This window comes from Stegodyphus dumicola, chromosome 4, assembly GCF_044657685.1.
Source record: "Stegodyphus dumicola isolate Sdum_Otavi_A_Nest chromosome 4, ASM4465768v1".
NCBI lineage: Eukaryota > Metazoa > Arthropoda > Arachnida > Araneae > Eresidae > Stegodyphus > Stegodyphus dumicola.
This window is the reverse complement of record NC_140771.1, coordinates 130,677,061-130,691,831: the sequence shown is the minus strand read 5'-3', so window position 1 is coordinate 130,691,831 and position 14,771 is coordinate 130,677,061. Positions and strand designations below refer to the sequence as shown.

At 32.7% G+C, this 14,771-nt stretch overlaps 1 protein-coding gene across 1 annotated transcript in view; it reads left to right on the top strand.

Moving 5' to 3' along the window:
• sxc (O-linked N-acetylglucosamine (GlcNAc) transferase sxc) overlaps positions 1-14,771 on the top strand; it is a 125,242-nt gene that overhangs the window by 60,907 nt on the left and 49,564 nt on the right. The window contains exons 10-14 of the mRNA XM_085815457.1: positions 558-658; positions 3,559-3,712; positions 3,948-4,049; positions 4,200-4,379; positions 4,482-4,634. Of these exons, the coding sequence (XP_085671583.1) occupies positions 558-658; positions 3,559-3,712; positions 3,948-4,049; positions 4,200-4,379; positions 4,482-4,634 (690 nt within the window). The remainder of the gene's footprint in view (positions 1-557; positions 659-3,558; positions 3,713-3,947; positions 4,050-4,199; positions 4,380-4,481; positions 4,635-14,771) is intronic.

Genomic DNA, 14,771 nt, shown 5'->3' with positions numbered 1-14,771 from the left:
TATTGCAATGTATTATATTTAAAGAATGCTACTCACATTGTGAAGAAACAACAGTACCTAGAGCCATCAAATTTTGAATAATGTAGACCTCCAACTGAACATGGGCACTTGGAAGCCCAAATTTTGAATTTAGAATTTGTTTTATTATCTAGTCAAAATTTTGTAAAACTTTTAACATGTTTTTGATTAACAAACTCAACAATAATAGCAACACTGTACAGTTAAAAAAAAAAAAAAAATCTACCGCACAAAACTGTATCAGAAATTCTAAAGATATGCTGATTTAAAATATTTTGTGATATTATTGTTGAATTTTATGGGTTTTAAGTGCAAAGAACATGATATTTAATCAATAACTGTAAAACACAAAATGTTAAAAAGCCCTTTTGGGTGTAATCTGAAGTCCTGAAATCTTTCAGATTTTTTCATTATTTTTTATTTATTTATGTATGTATGTTTGTTTTTGTTTCGTGTGTGTAATGAGCTTGAAGAACACATATTTATGTCTCAAAAGAATCTTGTGCTGATTTATTAGTTATGATATTTTGAAATTTTAGGTTTTCCCAGAATTTGCAGCAGCTCACTCTAATTTGGCTAGCGTATTACAACAGCAAGGAAAACTAAATGAAGCTCTGATGCATTATAAAGAAGCTATACGGTAATCAACAGAAATTTGAGGAATTTCCTTAATTCTCCCTAACAGTGTTATCTTTTTTATTGTTAAGATTAAAGGATATTTGGGATTACATGATTATCTATTCATCTTATTAAAAAGTGTTATTTTACACTTTCAACCTGTTTCTTATTTTCTGAAGTAAACTATTGATCTGACCAAGGCTCGATTCTACTAGGTAAGAAGAGTCAAAATTCAGTAATGTTGGCTGGTAACAGCATTTTGCACTTATTGCAAGAAATATTGATTAAAAAATATGAAATAAATTTTGTGTGTTTTCCTCGTTATGTTTATTTTACTATTTTTTCATTACACAATGTTATATCAATAAGCAATTATAAATTTTCTGTAATGAGTGTAGTTTTGACACTGCGATCAATTGCCAGTGCATATTTGGGTATCGACAACTTGATCATCATTTATCCCTTTTAAAATTTCTTTGGCCACTAGAAGGTCAGTACCACTGCTGTGGGGAATGCCTAGTCTATAATGAACTAATATACAAAGAAAATTAATAGAGATGAGCATGTAGAGAATATATTGCCATCGAAGCACATCATTGATAGAATCTGTCCTTGCATGTATAAAGCATGATAAGAACTATGTTCATTACCTGGCTATGGGTAGCTTGGTTTGACAAGTCACCTGTGCTGCTCTCTTCAGGCTGTTAGATATTCATGTGTGGAGAACATCTTGAAGCATTGATATGTCAACAGGAAGCTGTAGTGCTGTTTCTCTGTAATAGTATGAGATTTCTTTAACTAGTATTCAAGGTGACTTCTGGTATGTCTTGGATTTACTGGTCTCTTATACTGGTGAACTTGATGTATGCATCCATCCTTTCCAGTAAGTAACATGTATTCCTCTTTTAATGATTCACGTTGATGAGTTTGGTATCATGCAGCAGAACAGTGCGCTACTACATCTGCAAGAAATACCAAATTATGGGATAGAAGAGAACTTTTTTTAAATTTAATATCTTTCATTGGTCATATAAATTATCAGATTCCCACATTATTGAACAGATGTAGGATGCTACACAAAGCATTGTAGAATAGAATAGAGAAATCATATTTCTCAGAATTTAACAACCTTATTATGGACCTCATTGCAGGAAGTAAGAGGTTTATTGTGTAGAGAACAACTTCTACAAGTTCATGCTTCATCATAATCTGGCAGATATGCCTCTTGCAGGGGCTTGTCCATCGTAAGACTAGTATACAGTCAAAAGTCTTTAATCCGGACTCGTCGGGACTTCGGCGATTCCGGATTATCGATTTTTCCGGATTATAGATCATCAGTTTAAATCTGGTAAGATGGCATGCAGAAATTATAAAACTAAAAATATGAAACCGTAATTTATAAAATAATGAGCAATTATGATCTAAAGGGTATCCAAATTTACCAAAAAAGAAGCCTAATATTTATTTGTTTACTTTATTAAACATTTCTTTTAACGCGCGGATGCGTAAAACATACCTTACTCATAGCCGAAATTAGAAAATTGCAACCAGAAAACTGTGATTTGTATTCGTGATATTTATAATGACGAGGAATTTGATTTAAATCATATCAAAGATGGAGTACATCGAAATTAAATACTACATTTAGTAAGGAATTATAAGCCGACTAAAATAAAAACATCTGCCCTGAAGATAACGATAGTGCTGACAGATCAACTTCCAGTTCATTGCCTGCTGCGACGTGCCCCCCCCCCCCCCCCCCCCCCGTGCAGAGCAGCGTGAAATTGATAAACAGATTTCCGAACGGTTAGATAAACAAAGGATATGCTTTTATTCATTTTTTGTAGCAATTCGTTTTTTGTTTGATGGACATCGAAACATACTTTCGTTTTCTAGATCCTTTGGGAGCTCCAGCATCGGAAATTCTATTTGACATAATCGAAAGTTCAAGCTTACTTTTAGAAAATTGCTCTTACAGTCTGCAAAAAAATAATAAGCCGGATCCAATTTGAAGATTAAGGAACAACGCAATTATCAACATTAACTGAAATAGATAATTAGATAATTTTAGCTTATACCGTCCGTCATACATTAAACGCGCACGCGAAAACGTATTCTGCACTTGCGCAGATGCATATGCGCAGTCGTAAATGTCTTGCGCACACGAGTAAAACGCCTATGCGCATGCATCAATGCGGCGCATGCGCAGAAAGATTTTAGCTTTGAGGTCCGGATTATAGATCATTCCGGATTACGGGTGTCCGAATTAACGACTTTTGACTGTACCAGTTATTTTAGCAACTAACAGGTTTTTATGTTAAGAACATTGAGTTTTCATTTTGTTTTCCTCATTTTAATATGAAAATGCATGCTTAGCAACTCTCCAATTGAAATTTTTTTTTCACATAATATGAAAAGTGAAATTGCATATTGGTTTTATATAATATATATTTTCTGCTCACTTATGTTGCTTACTAACATTCGGGCTGTAGTCTTTTACATAAAATAAACTTGTATAAACAATTTATTTTTTATACTTTGAATTAAATTTTTATCAAGTCAATTTTTTGCTTGTTAAATTCCATATTGGTTGAAAGGAAATGTTCTCTTTTCTCCAAGTTTTGGGTTTCTTTAGTGGGATGCAAACTTTACTCGTAATACAAATTCTTCGAAGCCTTGTACTTCACATTTATCAAATTAAAGTGTTGAGTGGAAAAACTCTAAAGGTGATAGAAATTCTACTTGCATGAAGGTGACACTAAAATTTTTGTAACTAAAAGAGCTTATATTTAATCTTTGTCAGTCTACATGACTATAAAAATTTGTATTTATATTATAATTTCTGTGCACATATATTGTAGAATATGTTAACATCTGTCTAACATTCACTAGAAGTGTAACTTATTATTTTTTTAATTTCAGAATTTCTCCTACTTTTGCTGATGCTTACTCAAATATGGGTAATACACTTAAAGAAATGGGAGATATTCAAGGTGCTTTGCAGTGCTACTCGCGTGCTATACAGATAAATCCTGCATTTGCTGATGCACATAGCAATTTGGCTTCCATCCATAAAGTAATCAGTATTTTAAATATGCATAGTTCTTTCCCAACTAAATGTTTTGTATGCTGTAGGTATGATTTTCTAAATTGTTAGATCTTTTAAGTGTATGTCTATGTATGCACATACACCCAGTTGCAAACTCGTACTTTGATTTAATAACATGCAGCTTTATGCTGTTTACTTGATTTTATTGAAAGTACACTGTAATTTTTCATTTCGGTAAAACAATTATTTTGTTCATTTTTAGGATTCTGGTAATATTCCAGAAGCCATTGCCTCATATCGTACTGCTTTGAAATTAAAACCTGATTTTCCTGATGCATATTGTAATCTTGCTCATTGTCTGCAAGTAAGTATGCATATATTTTGTGAGCCCATAAATAATTTGAATTTGTAATTTTTTGGCCTGAAAATTTGCCTGTTAGTTATAAACTGTTGAAATACACCGAGTATTGAATGTTGCGAGTATTGAAAGTGCAAATAAATTATCTTTTATTAGATTGTCTGTGATTGGACTGATTATGAAGCACGCATGAAAAAGTTAGTATCTATAGTTGCTGATCAGTTGGAGAAAAATAGATTACCTTCTGTTCATCCTCATCACAGTATGCTATATCCCCTTTCTCATGAGTTTCGAAAAGCCATAGCAGCTCGCCATGCCAATTTATGTTTAGAAAAGGTACTATATTTTCTATTTTATGTAGGTTTTGTTGATTATGAATTCTGTCGCGAAGCATTTTCATATGCATTTTTTCTTCATTAATGTTTATTTTTCTCTTAGATACAAGTTCTTCACAAGCCACCCTATCAACACCCAAAAGAACTGAAAGGAAAGGTTTTAAGAATAGGTTACGTTAGTTCTGATTTTGGAAACCATCCAACTTCACATCTTATGCAGAGTGTACCTGGAATGCACAACCAAGATAAAGTAGAGGTAAAAATACTTTTCAGTAGAAAAGTACATTTTTTTGTAGTTCTTAAATGGGCATAGGTATCCCCAGAACACTGGGGATTTCAGAGGATTATGCAAGCAGTTAGTTACCAGATGAAAAGAAAACCAAATTTGGCAGTGAATTTTTAAGCCAAACTGGAAAATTTTAACATCTTTTTTACCAAATTTATTTTCCTTTGGTTTAAAAATTATTGAATTTTTAAAATTTGTTTAGGATTCTTTCTGTTAGAAATTTTTAGATATTGTGTAGAAAGCCAATGGTTCGTTTAGAACTTTTTAGGTATTGAATATAAAGCCAATAGTTCATTTACAATTTTTTAGATATTGGATAGAAAACCAGTAGTTCGTTTCCGTTTTCTGTAATAACTAAATATTGCTACAAATTCTGTGCATAGATAGATTTTATTGCAATTACATATGGAATTGTACTCATGAAATATAGTATGAAAAAATCTAGAGAGACAATCTATGTTGGAAACTTAGGAATACAGGGGCAAGGCCATTAAACATTGAGTAAATGGGTATCTCAGCAATTTGGTGAGTTATTGCCAAGCTGGCAACAGATTTGGCGACTAATTGTTGTTGCCAATCTTGGCGACTGTTTGGCCATATTTTGGTCCAATCCTTACAGCACCTTAATAGGTATTATAATTTAATTAAATGTAATTAATCCTGATATTAGCTGTGTGTAATTTGACACTTATATTGTTTTCTAGTAACTTTGAAAAGCAGAAAGTGCTAAAAATATCTCGGCAGCCGGGTGAAAACTACAGTACAAAGTCTGTAATCCGGACTCGTCTGTACTTCGGCGATTCCAGATTAAGGGTTTTTCCGGATTATAGATCATCAATTTAAATCTGGTAAGATGGCATGCAGAAATTATACAATTAAAAATATGAAACCGTAATTTATGAAATAGAGCAATTATGATCCAAAGAGTATCAAAATTCACACAAAAAAAGCTTAATATTTATTTTCTTTATTAAACATGTCTTCGTTTTTTTGTGCTAAATGCGCATGCGTAAACGTTAAACGCTCATGCATAACATTAAACGTGCATGCGTAAAGCATACAAAAAAAGTTTGTGGCTTCGAGGTCCAGATTATAGATCATTCCAGATAATGGACATCCAGATTGACTTTGTACTGTGTAAGGTCGAAGAGAGCATCTGCTCTCAATTATTGTTGTTAGATCAGTGTGAGTTTCAAGTACTATCTCCAGTTTAGCTCCTCTCTTTAACTGCACTTTGCATTGCATTGTGTTTAATGGTTTGAAGTTCAGCTATGATTATACTCTTGTGATATTGTGAAGTATTGTACGTACTTTTGTGGAAAGTTCCAGGTATCTGAAGTATTTCTTTTGATGAAGTAAATTTTATCAATCTGTGCATTCAATTTATTACACAGCAGTGCGTATGCACACAACAATATAAATAATTAAATCAAAACATTTTAAGTACCTATTTATAATAATATGTTTCTACTTAGTGCCCTAATTGGTCAGTAGATTTACTTCTCTGCTATCGGTTTCAATTAAGAAATAATGGTAGCGAATTTGAAAACAATTTATGATCTTTTTATAAATATTCTATTGTATATTGGTTAGAATGTATATGTAATTAAGCAAGTATAGGTTGTATAGAAGCAAAGACTTGAAATATGAGGCTGATACTATCTCCAGTGAAGATGGAATGCTGCTGACTATGGAATCAAGATATTGGGAGGATACTTTGCCAGAAGAAATTTTAGCACACAGAATGACAGTGTGTGATCCTAGTTTTTGAACTGGTTGTGACCGTCCCATTGTGTAACCATTTCTAATCATTATAGGAAAACATTTTTGTAAGAAACCTGAGAATTTAAAATCATTTCAGTCTTAAAAAAATTAAACCTGTCCCCCCCAAAAGACTGTTTTTATGATTGAATAAAAATTATAAAAAAAAAAGGGGTCTGATTCCTCTTCCTCTTGTGGGGTTTGTACGATCCCTGAGAGTCTTTAAAAGTATTAAATTTCGGCCAAACTTCCAAAGGTAAGTAATTTTAATCATCTGAAATTTCTCTTTTTGTAACTTCCATTTTGAGTGTGAATTAGTGTTTTGGATGACTATTTTTGTTGATTCACTGTCAAATATGTATTTCATGGGTTATTATTTGGATTTGCCTCCATTTCTAATACAAACAGTGCAATACTCGGGTTTCTGGGCAAGAAAAACATTTTGAAATTTTTTTTCCTTTTTCTTCTTTCCCCCCTTCCCCTTATGCAAAGCTTTTAAACAATTTGATGTGAATTCTTTTATTAAATGCTTCTGAATTTGGCAAATTTAAGATCAATTTCTATATAAAATTTGTAATTGGAGATTTGTGAATTTTTTACAATTTTTTAAAGGTTATAGCATTGATAAATTAAATATATTTAAATTATATTTAAGAAATAACATTAACATAAAACATTATTTTTCCCTATCATGTTACAAAGTGACATTTCTTTCCAATTGGCAACTTTTAAAAATATTTTGAATCTGAAAAATAACGTAATAAATGCTATTGAGCACAATTTAAAAAACAATTCTTAACAAAAGAAAATTACCTATTTAATGATTCAAGTTTTTTTAAAAAAATTTCTTATTAAGGGTTTTTATCCATGTAATTATTTCAGAATGTGCATCTGTGTACTCTATAAAATTCATTTTTATTTTTATCTCAGAAGTATCAGAATGTGTATCAGTTTACCCTATAAAAATCATTTTACACTGTTTTCCACTATCCTCTCCCAAATACTGCTGGCTTTTTGCTGTTACAGAATTTGTAAGGATAATTTTTCTTTTGGATTGATAGACATTGTACCTTTGGAAGTTTAAGGTTTGAATTTAAGATTTATATACCTATAATTTTAGAAGATTTCAGAAAAATGTGACAAAACAAAAGATGTCTTCATCGTATTAACACTTAATGGATATATTTTACAGGAAGTTTGTAATGAATTTCTTACTTTTTATTACTACTAACAATGAACACATAGTATTACTTTTGAATGTTTTACTACTGGTTTTAACATTCTTATCTTCCTTTTATTTTCTATTGCTTTCACTAGACACGAACATGGGATATATAAAAAAATGTTTCTCATCTTGTCGCAGGGATGTGCCTTTAGAAAGGATTTTTTCTATTAATAAATGAATTGACAATTTTAAAGATTCATCTTGCTCATTGCGTTACTAAATTCTAAAAATTCTGCTGCATTGACTGTATTTATCATTTATTCTCAATGTTCATACTATTGAAGAAATAAAATTAACAGCTTGTTCTATACATTCTAAATACATGTAGTCTTTTAGAATAAAAGAAATCTTTAGTGAAATCCAAAAATTCTAAAATGAAGAGGAAAGAAACTGAATACTTAAAGAGGAAGAAAATTATTCTTCAAAGATTTGTGCTGTTATTATTAACCAGTTGTTTATAATTTCTGCCTTTTATTATAACTTCTTTCTGTTTCCTCACCAGAATGCATATCAGTTAGATAGCATTTAAACTGAAGTTTTTAATTGTAAGACAGAACATGTTACTGCCTCTCGGCCACGTTACATAGTTCCTACCTGTTAAGTATTGAGGCAAGTTCACATTTCTCCGAGTGACTTTCGGCAAGCCCCTCGTAACGACGTCTTGAACCGAGTGAACAGACCTGTTATCTAATAGATTGTTTACTCCAATCAGATCTGGACTGATAACTTGCCTCTGTTTGTTTTCAAAATGGATACCAACGGGGCAGTTGCAGTGCTTGAAGTTTGAGAAGCAATTTTCAATGAATTAATTTATGTTCTTGGGGGGGGGGAGGAAGGAAAGAAAATCAGTATGTGACTGGTCAGCTCGCCATGATGAATTGGGAGCATTAAATCAACTTTTAAATGAACAACTTCGGGGTGACAATATCCAAAGTTTCAAAAACTTCCATCAGAATGGGTGAAGTATAGTTTGGAACTTTATTGGAAATAGTCACTCCACTTATTCAGGGGGGAAAAAAAAAATGTTCTTTTGAGATGCTCTGCCAGCAAATTTCAAACACAGATAATGCTATGGTTTCTGGGGACGGGCTACTCCTACAGTTCTCTGCAATATTTATTTCGAGTGCATAATTACACAATCAGCATGTTTATTCTAGAAGTTGAGACCATTTTCTGTGTATGAGGTTGAGCAAAAGTTATTAATCTTTTGCTTAAGCTCTCAACACTCACAAATTTTAACATGTTGACAATATCCTAATATGCCTTCTGTTGGCGATTTTTATTTGAATACTTCCGACTGATCGTTTGTAAATAAAATTTTAATTTGTTGTTCAAATAAACAGTAAAGTCTATAAACAAAATTTCAAAATTTTAGATTGTATTTTATTAGGTGCATAATTGAAAACTGTATTTTATTGAGTAGTTTAATAACATATAATTTAAAGGTTTTTTTATTAAAGAAAATTCAGAATATGTTTTTTCTACAATATCAAAAACCTAAATTTATTCTGATTAGTAATTGTATCCGTGTTATATTTAGGTATTAGTAAACAATGGTCGTGATATTCAGGTAGTGAAATATTCCATAATACTTCACAAGATGCATATGCATTAAAAAATGCTTAGTTAGAGTATCGCTCTGTCTCAGAATTTTTGATATGACAGAAAAATTGGACACCATGTCTGCGAATACTATTCAAGAGTTACTGCCCGGATAGATTTTCAACTGGTTTGAATTAGAAACGAAATCGCTGACTGACCTGTATTTCTATTTGCATGAAATGAGCGTTTACATTGTCAAAGATGTCTTAGCAAGAGGGTCACTCAGAAAAGTGTAAACTTACCTTTACTGAGCCAGCTTAAATCAAATTTTGTAGTCTTTATCAACTATTCATGTTTAGTTAAATCATCGTGAGCTGTAGGTGATATGATTTAGTATAAAAACACGGATTTATTTTGTAAATTTTATTTATATAAAGAGGTTTATTTAAATCTGTATCTGACATTAGTTAATTTCAGACAAGTTACGAGATAAAGTAGGAGCTAGTGGGAACATTTGTTTGCGTTTTGAAACAAATTTCTTATCATTAGAAATGATGCTTAAAGAGAAGGAAATTGATATCAATTAACCGGAATGTCTGGGAAGTTTTCAGATCAAAAAGACTCTCACATAGTTTGTGTGTTGTACAAATGTATAATTATCATAATGTTGTTTTAAGAATCAGTGTCATAAGTTACATGTGTTAAATTACATAAACCATGGAATGTAACTAGATTGGGATATTAATATTGCTCTATGGAATTAGCTATCTGATGTACAGATGCCTGTCAGAGCAATCTTCAGCTACTCTTCTTACTCTGTGTAAATAGAATAGGGGTAGAGAAGACGTTTCCAAATGCATGCAGAAAAGCTGTTATCATCCTAATTGGTAAACCAGGAAAGAACCCAAAAAATCTGTCCAGTTATCTATCCCACATTCACCTTGATTAGTTGCGTATGTAAAATATTGGACAAAATTATTAAGTTATTACTTGTTCAGTCTACTATTTAAAAGAGAAAAACTTTATTTCTCTGTGTAAAAGTGGCTTTAAAAAAAAAAAAAAAAAAAGTGGTCAATGTTCTTTTTTTAGAGATGTCTCTCCATAAAGGCTTTCTTAAAAGGAATCTTTGGTATCCGTCTTATTTGATATTGAAAGGCATATGATATGACTTGGAGATATAATGTCCTCATCGAGATAGAATGAGTCTTCAATATGTAGAACGTGTTGAATTTTTATTACAACTACGACATGAAGTACTATCTCTCAATTACTATTTCATATCACAACTATCTATATGAAATAATTATCATCGGCGATTTAAAAGTGCTGCTAGGCCTAACAAGGCTGCCATTTGTTTACATCTGAAACTCTCCATAAAATTATGAATTAAGTCATTTGGTGCATTAACTTCAGTGTCTTTTTACCTTGTGGGACCGAAAGTTAACTTTCAGTTTTGTGCACCGAAAATTTTGTCTTTGTGTTCACTGATCAAATTTCCCCTTTTTGTGTAGCATTTCTAATTTTAATTGAAAAAAAAAAAAAAAATATTTATTTATTTTTATTTTATTTTTATTTTTTAAATTTTACAATTTCTAATGAAGATGTTTTGAGTTTTTATGTATTTTTGCCACAAAATGAGAACTGAATTGATTGAATGAGACATATACAGAGCCAGATTTAGACTTCATAAGGCCTAAAGTTATTTGAGATATGGGGCCCTTTATAAGTAAGTTATAATACATAGGTCAATCAGAAAGTTTGTTGCACTACTGCGTAAATATGTTTTGTCTAAGACTATTTGGATGATACTGTGTGGAACCCTTCAGACATGTGGCTTCTTTGAGGCAAGTTTAGTTTTTTCTGATAATCAGTCGCAAATATATCTCAACAGCTGCAAATAGCATCCAAATTAAAAATGCATGCAGTGATTCTTGTTTTTTTTTTTTTTTTTTTTTTTTTTTGTGACCAAAAAGGTGCAACTGTACTGAAATTTATGGGTAGTTGCTTGAAGTGTATGGTGAAAATTAAATGTCACATCAAGCTATCGCAAAATGATGCAACGTGTTTGAAAAAGTATAGGTGGGAAGAAAATACAGGTCAGGAAGAAATATAGGTCTGAAAAAGTATAAGTCAGGAGGTGAAAGTCTGGGCTGTAAAGAGGAATCGCTCTCTTTATAGCCCAGACTTTCACCTCCTGACTTCCATGTGTTTGGTCTCTTGAAACAAGAACTTTCAAAGTGACAGTACCATTCGGATGCTGAAGCAAAAGCTGCAGCCCAACAAAGGTTATCAGACATTGGACGGGATTTCTTTGCAGAAGATACTGAAAAACTTGTACCACGCCTCGACAAATGCTTAAATAGCAGACGTCACGTTAAAAAGTAGATTTTGAATGGAACATTAATATATGAATAAAGTTTGTGCTTTTGTTGTCTTAGGCAGTGCAAGTAACTTTTTAACTGACCCTTGTATATTTTAATACTATTTATACTATATTTCAATTTTTGGGGGTCTTCCAAGAAAGTGTGGGGGGGCCACTAAGCTTTAGCTTCTGTAGCTTATATGTAAATCCGGCCCTGGACATAAATATCTAATGAAATTTTGGGAAATAAGTTTAAATGAAGTGCAGGAAAATGTATATAATTTAATAGGCCATATAAGGAAGACATGCTGTCCACATCAGTTTTTTTTTTTTTTTTTTTTTAAGTATTAATTGAATTTTAAAGAGCATGGTAATCCTTAATGTTGATGTTATGTTTGGTGATCATTAGAAATTTTAGCTGTGAAGTATTGAGTGTGTTGTTAAGAAATTTAGCAGAAATTTCTTTCCATGTGCAGAAAATTATGTAAATGATGCTCATAGGCTAAAAGATTACATTTAGTGCTGTTTGAATTGAGAATAACTGTATGTTTTTCTGATAAGGCCAGAATTGGTATGGGTACAGTTGCTGGCAGAAATTAGGGGAGGCAAATTTTTAGAATTTGGAGAAACACCGAGCAACACAATTGAGGGATAGCAAAATGTTTAGAATTTATGGAATGCACAAGAGTACAAAATTTAGGAGCAGCAAAACTTTTAGAATTAAGCGAGGTACTTGGCAGCAGAATTTCAAACCTGCAGACTTCACAAACAAAATATTTAGCACTTGCCCTGGATAAACCTTAAGCATATGTGTGTGAATTTATTTGGGACTTGGCTAAGTCTTAAGCATATGTGGGAAATAGGGGTAAGTATAATAAATAAGTAATATAACCCAGGCTTTAACTTTGTTAGCATGCAATAAAAGCAAGATAAAATTTAGTGAAACAATGTGTGATTAGTCACCAATTTCACGATGCATTGGCAATACTGTATAGCAGACACTAGCAAAGCTTTATGATGATATTCACGAATTTGAAAGTAATCAGATATTGCAAACAAAAATGGAATTTTTGAAGAAATGTTAAATGGTAATAAATAATACGTTGTATGTTTTTTAAGTAAAGGCCGTTTTGTTGTATGCGCTAACAGGTGGAGCATGCGTCGCAACGAGTATTTGCATCATGTCCAGGCATTCCTTGGAAACAACTGTGCTTAATTGCAGCTACGTCGGTGACCTGTACAGTTGTCTTTAAAATGTTCAAGATTATCGAATCGCCCGCCACATGTGAGGTACGGTCAGTGAAACGTTCTTTGTCGGCAAGAAACCTGTCTGCTGCTGACATTCACTGGCAGATTTGCGAATATGGTGGCTTTAGTTGAAGTGAAAATTCTTGAGAACAGACACTTCACCATAAGCATTCGTTCAAATGAATTTCCTGATCTGTCCAAATCAGTATTGTACAAGACTCTTTCTGGAAAATTAAGATTTAAGAAACTGTGTGCCCGTTGGGTCCCTAAACTCCTAACTAGACGACCACAAAAACAAAAGATTTGAGTATTCGCTGAATTTTTTTACTCATTGTAATGAAGAAGGTGACGTCATGTTGATTTGGATCACAAAGGAGATGAAACGTGGGTTTCGCACGTCACGCCCGAATGGAAATGACAGAGCATGGAGTGGAGACGAACTCTCCTATAACGGCTAAGGCCAAACAGACTCTGTCCCAGCAAAAAATCGTGGCATCCATGTTTTGGAATCGGCATGGTGTTTTGTTGGTCGACTTTATGCAACGCAGAACCACCATAAATGCAGTAGCCTACTGCCAAACCTTGCGAAAGCTACACAGAGCGAACTCTAAAACAAAAGACGTGATATGCTGACGGAGGGAATTTTGCTACTCCATGAAAATGCAGGGCCTCACACCATAGCACAGACCCGAGCTTTATTGGACTCTTGGCTGGGAAGTTTTAGACAACCCAGACCTTGTGCTGAGTGATTTTCATCTTTTCCGCTATCTCAAACATTGTCTCAGCGGCAACCACTACAACGATGACGAAGACGCGAAAACAGCTGTGATCTCTTGGTTATCGCAGCAGGCGGCAAGTTTCTTTGAAGAGGTTATTCAAAATCTAGTTCTAATGTATGAAGAGTATTTACACAAACTTGGCAACTATGCTAAAAAATAGAGAAACATACGTAGTACAGCCAAAAGTCTTTAATCCGAACATGTCGGGAATTCAGCCATTCCGGATTATCATTTTTTCTGGATTATAGATCATCGGTTTAAATCTGGTAAAATGGCATGCAGAAATTATAAAATTAAAAATATGAAACCGTAATTTATGAAATAAAGAGCAATTATGATCTAAAAGGTATCAAAATTTACAAAAAAAAGCTTAATATTTATTTGTTTATTTTGTTAAACATTTCAACGCGCGCATGCGTAAAGCATACATTACGCATAGAAAATTGCAACCAGAAAACTATTTGATGTGTATTCGTGATATTTATAATGACGAGGAGTTTGATTTAAATCATATCAAACACGGAGTACATCGAGATGAAATACTACATTTAGTAAGGAATTTTAAGCCGAATAAAATAAAAGCATCTGCCCTGAAGATAAGGCTAGTGCTGACAGATTAACTTCCAGTTCATTCCGCACCGTGTCGTCCCCACCCCCACCCCTGCAGAGCAGCTTGAAATTGATAAACATATTTCGGAATTGTTAGAGAATCAAAGGATATATGCCTTTGTTCATTTTTTGCAGCAATTCCACTTTTTGTTTGATGGACATTGAAACATGCTTTCGCTTTGTAGATCCTTTGGTAGCTCCAGAATCGGAAATTCTTTTTGATATAATTGAAAGTTCAAGCTTACTTTTATAAAATTGCTCTAACAGTCTGCAAAAAATAATAAGCTGGATCCAATTAGAAGATTAAGTAAGAACGCAATCTGCAATATTAACTGAAATAGATAATTTTAGCTTAGCTTATACCGTCCGTTATACATTAAACGCGCGCGTAGACGCATATGCGCATGTGTAAAGTTTGTAGCTTTGAGGTCCGGATTATAGATCATTCCGGATTAAAGACTTTTGACTGTATCTGAAAATAAATTTGATTTTTGAAAATTTTCTCTCGTTTATGTTTTATTTTCAAGCAGCTCTTACTTAAAAAACATCCTTCATAATATAACAGAAGTTTTTTAATTACA